The following is a 9,494-nucleotide window of genomic DNA, read 5'->3' on the forward strand; positions in this document are numbered from 1 at the left end:
CAGCCAATAAGAACCACCATATGATAGTAAGCATTCCCAATGGCCAGGAGTGTCAGGCCTGAACCCTAATCCCATCATTTACAAACATTGGCCCCTTTGTAATTTATACAGCGGGCGGAGGATTGCACTACAAACAAGCTCACTTCTGTAAGCTCTGACCCGGGGATTGGGTCCTTTTGGAACAGAACCGGATGCCGATGTTTAAAGTCAGCCTCAATCAGAACAGCAGCACTAAACACAACATTTCTGGCACTAAAATCCAATAACGTTTGGTGACAACAAATGCCCAGCTAATTCTACATCTTTTCAATCTCAGATCCCCTCATATAAGTTAAATTCCACTAATAATATAGCTTGTGGTAATAAGCCAAATTCTGCTGGAGTGGATACTGGCAGTATCCTGAGGGGTAACAATGAGACCCCTTATAGACCGCAATGTTAGCTACTGAAATGTGAGTTACTTTTATATGCTGATTTCCCCGACTGATCACAGCCATAGAACTGACCCACTACACCCCAAATATATCGCTATTCTGCTAGAGATATAAATACACTACATTTTATTATCTTGTGTCCATAAACAAAGATCTTACACCAGTTCACCATCAGACCCCTTACCGGGTCATATCTGCACTGCAGAGGGTACAAGGGAGCCCCTCCCCCCTCAAAGATGTCTAAATGACCCCTCATGGCACAGACCACCCATAAGGCCATTCATCATATTTAGTTATCCTTAAAGAAATAAAGAGATTGGGATTGCGATTTAGAGATGAATTATGTATTTAAAAACAAATATTCATACAAAACTATACAGTATTTAAAGTTTATATCACCAGTACTGTTTCCGGTTATATAGACACAGGATGGAGATAATTTTCTAGACACAGTATCTCTAACGTATATCTAGTACCTGGCGCTAACTATATATTACCTGACGCGTTTCGCCACGTAATTGTATAGACTGTGCGGTGTAGCGATTAAGTGATAATTAGAGGACTTTGGGTCCAAACATTGTTTCAGTAATGCTATCACAGCAGAGATATTAAGTTTGATATCAAGCTGAGCAAAGTATGTAGTGGTAGATCCTAGATAATGGAGTTCTTGCATCCAATGGATACTTGTAATTCCAAGGAAATAAATGTTGATGTTATATCCATCAAAGGAGATGCTCAGAAGATTAGGATTCAACTTTTACAGATGCTGGAGATCCTGTCAGGGAGTTAGAACATTATCAGTAGTTCAGCTGTATGTCCCAGAGATGTGTTAACACAGAAAGAGGCGAGGGTATGTATCTTACCTGTAGTCCGATCACTGAGCACAGAATGGCCAATGGTGAGCCATATTGGTGGGAGACTCCATACACTAAACATGGCGCCACTTCAGTCTCATTCCATTCATTCTATGAACTATTCCCAAACTATCACAATGTGAGATAATTATTATCATATTTATTATGTCCGTGTCCTCTGTCATCTCACTCACCTTCACAGAACACATTGATTGATCTATTTAGATTATTGATCTGATTGGTGACATCACAGCGGAGGGTTCCGGATACCGGAGGAGGAAGAGTCACACGGCTGTCTGAGGAGATGACCGCTCCATCCAAACTCCATTTATAATGCGGATCCGATCCAATCACCGAACAGACGGCCATTACACTGCCATTCAGGAAACAGGAGGAGTTCACAGCAATGTCAGAGAGGAGGACTGGGGAACAAAATATCAGAATATGATTGGTCAGAGCAATGGCACCAAAACTCAGATTTATCCCAATGGTCCTATGGGAACATGGCGGTGCTGAGCTTTCCTTCTAATAGTAACACTTACCTTCCTGTCATACTGATCCTCTGGCTGCAATAATTACTGACATACAAGAGTTATGTTCTATTGGTGCATACTTGTTTTGGATCAGAGACTCTTTTACTGAACCTTTGGACAGCCAAAAAACTAGTAACTAGACTGTGGTTTAGAAATGGCAGACCTGTACTTCTAACCCCAATTCACATTTTATACTTTAAAGAAAGAAATCAGGGGAAAATGGAAAGCTAGAAGAGCTCCCCTTCTCCCTGACATTGAGGTACATCACCAAATCTAAAATGACATCACTACCACTCGGAGCTTAGCCAGTGATAGATGGGCCCCACCCTAGCCCCATGTATGTTTGTGATAGATACAACTGGGTATAATTATAAGTGTGTCTGTAAGGGCCCCAGACCTAAATGGTCAGTTTATATTTTATTGTTCAAGTTTATCATGTGTGGAAGATTAGCATCAAATGGGAGGCTGCCAATAAAGCAACTCCAGACATCAACCTCTCTAATTAACAAAAGAGGCAAACAAAAAGAACAGCCTTCCCCCACAGGGGTGTCAGCAACACAAAAGTCTTTTCAATCAAAAGAATAGGTAAAATTTTTGGTAAACGCTGCCAAGGCCTGCATTCCGAATTTGTGGAGAAAGCCCACAGCCCCATCCAAAGGTATGTGGATACGTAACGTGAATGAGATTAGGCCGATGGAGGATTCCTTGATGTTTTGTCACCCTGGCTAATGTTTCAGGAATCCGCTGAATATAAAAGCATGTTGGGAGAACAGACTGGAGGGACAGGATAGACTGATAGGGTTTTTCCGGTATTTCATTTAAAGGGTTCTGAGAGGAGTGGGTGATGAGTGTCTGATAAAGGAAGGGATTTTTTTGTGATGTTGACATACCTATTCAGGTAAAATGGCAGTGTTTTTTATTTTTTTTCATTAAGGATAATTTTAGTTGTTGAAATGTAAGGGTTCTATTCCCTAGGTTTTAGTGTTTTGTTTTGTTTGTATGTCTCATTGATAATTGGTAAATTATGTACCAGGCCAACACCTTTTTGATTGTAATAATGTAATTGCTGTTTGTTCTGTCTGTTTTTGTTATGAAAATACAAAATTAATAAAAATAAAATGTTTAAAAAAGAATGTTTCAAAAGAATATCCTTTTTTAGTCATAATTCCTTCATGTTCTAATTAAATCCAGTGCACAACATGCATGAATTTCAAAAGTGTGAAAATCTAAAAAATAAAAAAAAAATACATCATACAAAATATAAACCCCCCTACCTCCTCCTATTTTAGAGACGGTTTGATATTTGGCATCATCACAATTGCTTCCTTTTTACAGTTTGTGTTTTGGTGTTAATTTTACTTTGTGTAATAAAATAGCTCCCAGCGCCATTTGATTGGGTGGTGATGAAGGTAAATATAGGAAAGCCTCATTGTCTGCAATCCCTGAGACAGAAATGGGGGTGAAAGTAGCTGAGGAATTTTGCTGAATCCTATAAATTATTATTGTGCTTTTGTTATGTTTTCCTCCCTACAGCCATATATCTGTTACTTTGACAAAAATATCTTGTTCTAGCAGAATCACAAGGACCTCCGTCATGTCTGCTTATTGTCTGTAGTCATGTGATCATGTCTTTGAACTGTTCTATAAACTGTGTGCAAACAATAAAAGTTTGAGAGTGATCTAACCACACATTAAATTGTGTTACATTCTTCCAGCGCTGTAAACAGAATCAATCAGGGATCAATAGGAGATCGCCTTAACAGGGGGGTCCATTGGTTCAGGGGCTCCTTAGATCTGAGAGTGTTTGGAAAATAGTTTCTCATCTGGATAAAGGAAAACAAATTAGGTTCATATAAGGGGAATTTATGTTGTGCTGCATCATAAGATCTCATATTATTGAAGAATGATAAGAACCCCGCTGGGTGAGATGGGTATATTGTGTGGGATTAGGGTGCTCCACCCCTCCTATACCCCTATAGATGATATTTTTGCCCCCATGTGCTCTGCATATCAAGAGACATCCTGGCTCCCTACCCTCCCCAGATAAGAGGTGATTGTCTCTTTCCTCCTCCATGTTTGGGGTATATTATAGGATTTGTAGATTTTGTTGCCTCTAAACTTTTCCTCTTCGTTTCTGCATACATATCAGGTTTCTATAAACAGGATGATTGGATTGGTTGGAGTTATGAGATAAGAATTATGGGGACTCCGAATTGTAGGTATTTCTGTATCAGATGATGAGTTGTATTTGATCTTTATTGCAATAACTAGATTATTTGCTGGTGGGTGGGGATTTATAATTAGAGATGGGGATCCCATCCTGGGGAAGGGGTGGATGTTCCCCAACATGGTGGCTATGATCTGTATTCATAGCTTAATACATCATTTAGTATTCTGGTTCCATCAGGGAAGTTTGGGAATTTTTTATACATCATTACTTTCTATAAGGATAATGGTGGTGTTTGTTGATAGTTGTTGCTTGGTGTTTCTTTCTGAGGATGTTGGGAAAAGTTTTGTTTTGTGGCTCCCGTCAGTACCTAAAACAGTTGTGCCGGATAATCAGTTGGGTATACTGTATTGGTGCACCCAGGATGAGGACAAATAATAAAATTTAGGGGCGTTCAGTTTGTATTTAGTGTTTCTGGATTGTTAACACCAATACCAGATCTTCCATATCCTCTAAAAGTAAAGGACATGGAACCCCCAACTGTCCTAAAGTGTCCCCAACACTAACTACCCCCAGTCTGAACATGTTGTGTCTCAACAGTCTGAACCCTCCCCCCATACATGTAATCCAGCATGTAGTTGATCCCCCCTCACCTGGACAGGTGACCTCAGGTTTGCTCATCTCTGACTTGCTGACCCCATTCTCCACAGAACAGGTGATGTTCCAGGGGCCCGGTGACTCCACAATGGCAGTAATGTTATTGGAGGAAGCAGAATAACTCCCCTGGGATCCTCCAATCACAGATACACGGATATTGGGGTTAGTCCCCTCCTCCACCCTGCAGGAGATCTCAGCGCTGCCATTCCGGTGACATGAGACATTTAGGACGGGAACCGATACTGGAACTGAGAGAGACAATCATTTCCATTTATAAGGTCCAATATATACACAGCATGTTCCTATCTCCATCCTTACCTGTAACCAGGTGAGCAGACACTTCCTGTGACACCTTCCTGGAGGAGACACATTCTACCTGTGTGCAGGACTCCCCCAAATACAGAATGATCCCCACTAACATCACATCATGGATCTGGGTGGGAATGGTGAGGATGGGGCAGATTGTACATCCGTCTCTCCCAGCTCCTATATAATGTATGTATATAAAGACACGGAGCGGGGAGGACGCTGCTAGGAGTGTAGGTGGCCATTGGATGGGACTTACCTTCTACATGGATGATGTAATGATCTCTCTGTATAACGTGTCCTGTAGAGTTGTGTATATTCATACTGTATATCCCGTCATTCTCCGGAGTCACATTGTGTATGGTCAGACTTCCATTCTCTGATATCCTCACATTGGGGGAGATTCTCTCATTATATACAATCGGTGTACAATCCCTGTGTCTGAGTATGAGGATTGCATTGTGTGTGGATGACTTTCTATATTTCCACTCAATCCCATCACATCTCCTTCTATCTGTATGGATCAGGGTGAGATTGCGTCTGATGGGGAGGAGAAGGTCAGATCCTGGCCGGGTGAATATTTCCTCCCAAGTTTTCCCTGCACACAGAATAGAGATAGCAGTCAGGTCACATTGCAGTGTACACTCTGATCTCCCCTCATATAACACGGATTGGGGTATAACCATCCCTGGGAGATCCCGAAATCCCCTGACACTGACAACACCCCATATATTATGTGAAGGCAGAGGGCCCATAGAGTAAAAAAAATGTAATTGTTTTCAGTACACAAAGATTATAAAATCTCCACATTTTCTGTAAATGATAAGACTGAGCCAAGAAAATACATTACAAGTTGATATCTAAAAAACATAGGAAAAGTCTTAAAAAAAGACTCCACAGCTCGCTAATTTAACCAATAATGAAGATATTCTTCTTGTTATGACATGTATGGCTGTACCTAAAAAGTGTTATAGAAATGTAGTTGAAGTACCTGTAGACACCATACAGAAGCTTTTATATACCAGACATACTCATGTATACACTAACAATTGTTTTTTTCTTTAAAATCTCGGCCTACACTTGGATCACACCAGTAGATGGTGCTGTGTCTCCATGTACTGTGTACAACAAACTCTTGGAGACATTGGGCCTGATTTATTAAAGCACTTGAAGGCTGGAGAGGATACACTTTCATCAGTGAACCTGGGTGATCCAACAAACATGGAATTTATCTTATTAAGTTTCAAAACACTGCTTTATGCAAGCAAATATACCTCCTTAGACCCGGTCGGTATGGACAGTATGGCTACTTGCTGAATATGGCATCAATCCACAAATAGTTCAACTCACCAGAAGACTCAGAGTAAATCAATGTAGTTTATTTCAGGGTTGAAGGTTACAAAGATGTATTGAGCTTTCCTGAAGGTGAAAGAGCATATCAGAACAATATCCTTCTAACTCTTGAAAGGGGGACAAACTAAAACAGACCATTGGGCAGAACAGGGATTGGCTGAAGAGCTGATCTAACTATAGCATAACAAGAAGATGGAAAAGACAGAGATCATGCCAAGACATAAATCAACAAACTGCTGAGGCAGAACAGATCTGGTCCAGGATTCAATACTTTAATTAGCAAATGACTAAGGAAATCCATTCCAGGTTTGCAGGATTACCCAGCTTCACTGATGAAAATGTATCCTCCCCAGCCTTGCAGAGCATTAATAAATCAGGCATAATGACTGCTGTACATTATTAGAGCTTGTTAAAAAAGTGTTCAGACTGGGAACATTATTTTTTTCCTTTAAATAAATGTTTTATAAAATACCAATGCATGTAATTATCCATGTTCAATATTTTTGCATTTCTGAAATCCCCTGAGGTCTATAGATTGGCCCATTGTCAGTGGGTGTATTGGGGATCCCCCACCAATCATTGGTCAGATCTAACACTCGGGCCCCTGAGCAGAAGGCACAGCACAGTTCAGGTCACAGCAACCTCAGGAGGGCCGAGCACTGGGGATCTGGGTGGGAATGGTGAGGATGGGGCAAGTTGTACATACGTCTCTCCCAGCTCCTATATAATGTATTGTAACAGCTGGCCTAATAAATCATAGGGTTTCGTGCAGGATGACAGGTACACCTGCCCCAGATACAGATTATACGCAGAGTATTTTTCTGTTTAGTTAAATTTCCTTTTAACCTGAAGGTGGGGTTGAAGTACCAGGCTGAATGACAATGAGCTTCTTGGCCAGGTGGGGGAGCTAAAGAGGCCTGGGTATGATCAGGTGTAACTGTCTCACCTGAAATGCATCCTGGAGATTAGGTTGGGGATATAAACTCCCAGCCTGCTTATTCCTTTGTCTTGGCTGCTGAGCTGGGGGAGGTCCAAGGTGAACTGTGTGAGTAAAGACACAGACCATTGTAAAAGCTGTATGGTTAGGGCCTTGGAGTCCTGAACAGCACTAGGATGGGTTGGATTGCTAGTAAAGGGAACTAACAGTGAGTTAGTGGCCAAGTGGCCAGGCTTCATTTTTGCTGTTTGTTTTATTTTGCCTGTCTTGTATGTAAATAGTGAAGTGAAATAAACCCTTGGTGCGCTCTAAACCTGCTGGCCCTGTTTCCTGCTTTGAAACACCCCGTTGCTACGGGCGATCTCCCAGTATGTATATAAACACACAGAGCGGGGAGGATGCTGCTAGGAGTGTAGGTGGCCATTGGATGGGACTTACCTGCTACATGGATGATGTAATCATCTCTCTGTATAACGTCTCCTGTAGAGTTGTGTAAACGCACACCGTACATCCCGTCATTCTCCGGAGTCACATTGTGTATGATCAGACTTCCATTTTCTGATATCCTCACATTGGGGAAATGTTTGGACAGTGTACAACCCTTGTGTGTCGCTTTAGGAGGTCCAGAAAATTCTCTATAGTCCCAGGAAAACCCATCACAGCTCTGTCCTACTGCACTGTTCAGGGTGAGATTGTGTCTGATGGGGAGGAGAAGGTCAGATCCCGACCGGGTGAATATTTCCTCTGGTGAATTTCCTGCACGCAGAATACAGATAGCAGTCAGGTCAAACTGCAGGGTATGCTCCGCTCTTCCCTCATATAAAACAGATTTGGGTACAGAACACATTTGATTTGTCAGAACCCTCCAGTGTCTTATTTTCTTACCATCTTAGAATGTTTACAAATTAATCCCGGCTTTATAAATTCATAGTTAGTATTACAAATAATCTATATTCCACAATCACCTTCATATTCTCACAGTCCTAGTTAGGGAGTTTAATAGCTGTTAGAAATATCTATGACCTGGTAGGGCGGATGGGCTAGGTAGGTGGGAAGGCTGTGTATGGGGTAGGTAGGTGGGATAGGCCTGGTATGGGGTGGGTAGGTGGGTGAGCAGGCTGTGTATGGGGTGAGTAGGTAGGTGGGAAGGCTGTGTATAAGGGGAAGGGGGGGGGAGGCTGTGTATGCAGTAGGTAGGTGGGAAGGCTGTGTATGTGGTAGGTAGGTAGGTGGACAGATAGGAGGGAAGACTGTGTATGCAGTAGTTAGGTGGGACGGCTGTGTATGGGGTAGATAGGAGGGAAGGCTGTGTATGCAGTAGGTAGGTAGTTAGGTGGGAAGGCCACGTATGGGGTAGGTGGGTGGGTGGGAAATTTGTGAAGTAGTGGAGGGAAAGCTGATTAAGGAAATTAAAGTCATGGGATTAGACAGACATACTGTGCCCCTAAGGATCCTATAGACAGCCAGAGGTGAGGGAACTTGTGAGTGCTGTACAATTCTCTGCCTGGAAAACCAATTCCAAATCCGAACATATGGGTTACTTTTTAGGAAATTCTCTGAACTGTATAAATTCTGTTCATATCATCAGATTAGATATTCCTCCACCCCATATACCAGTACTGCATTACCCCCTACATAATAATTTTACATACCTCTGACCAGACACAGAAGAGCCCACAGGAGGAGGACACGGAGCGGACACATTGCTGCAGTCGGGGTGACCGGTCTACATGAGAAAAAAGAAATCAGACAGAGAGAGAAATAAAGATTTTGTTGTTTCAATTACATATTCCCTACTCATGTCACAAAAATAAAATTATACAAACCACTGAAACTTCACCAATAAATTACCAGCAGTTTTACCCAGATTTAATATGTCAGCAATGGAGAATAGAAAAAAGTGAAATCACCTCACTATCTACTGGTAAGATATTTCTACCTTCCTGGGTCTGTACCCCTCCTGTGCCCATTATGAGAGGTTACCACCACCCATGTGCTGAGTCCTTGGGCCAGAACACCTGCTGTACCCATTACCAGAGGTTACCACCATCCTAGTGCTGGGTTCCTGGGTCTGTACCCCTGCTGTGCCCATTATGAGGGGTCCCACCATCCCTGTGCTGGGTTCCTGGGTCTGTAACCCTGCTGGGCCCAATATGAGGGTCTCCCACCATCCTAGTGCTGGGTTCCTGGGTCTGTACCCCTGCTGTGCCCATTATGAGGGGTCCCACTATCCCTGTGCTGAGTTCCTGGGTC

At 42.3% G+C, this 9,494-nt stretch overlaps 1 protein-coding gene across 2 annotated transcripts in view; it reads right to left on the minus strand.

Moving 5' to 3' along the window:
- Positions 1–9,494, minus strand: part of CD2 (CD2 molecule) — a 198,127-nt gene that overhangs the window by 86,632 nt on the left and 102,001 nt on the right. The window contains exons 5-9 of one of the 2 annotated variants that reach the window (XM_072398493.1): positions 8,894–8,967; positions 7,680–7,997; positions 5,211–5,549; positions 4,642–4,893; positions 1,483–1,710 (exon numbers count right to left, since the gene is read on the minus strand). In XM_072398493.1, coding sequence (XP_072254594.1) covers positions 1,483–1,710; positions 4,642–4,893; positions 5,211–5,549; positions 7,680–7,997; positions 8,894–8,967 — 1,211 coding nt within the window. The remainder of the gene's footprint in view (positions 1–1,482; positions 1,711–4,641; positions 4,894–5,210; positions 5,550–7,679; positions 7,998–8,893; positions 8,968–9,494) is intronic. The other variant, XM_072398491.1, reaches the window with a different exon arrangement.

Source organism: Pyxicephalus adspersus, chromosome 1 (genome assembly GCF_032062135.1).
Source record: "Pyxicephalus adspersus chromosome 1, UCB_Pads_2.0, whole genome shotgun sequence".
Classification (NCBI taxonomy): Eukaryota; Metazoa; Chordata; class Amphibia; order Anura; family Pyxicephalidae; genus Pyxicephalus; species Pyxicephalus adspersus.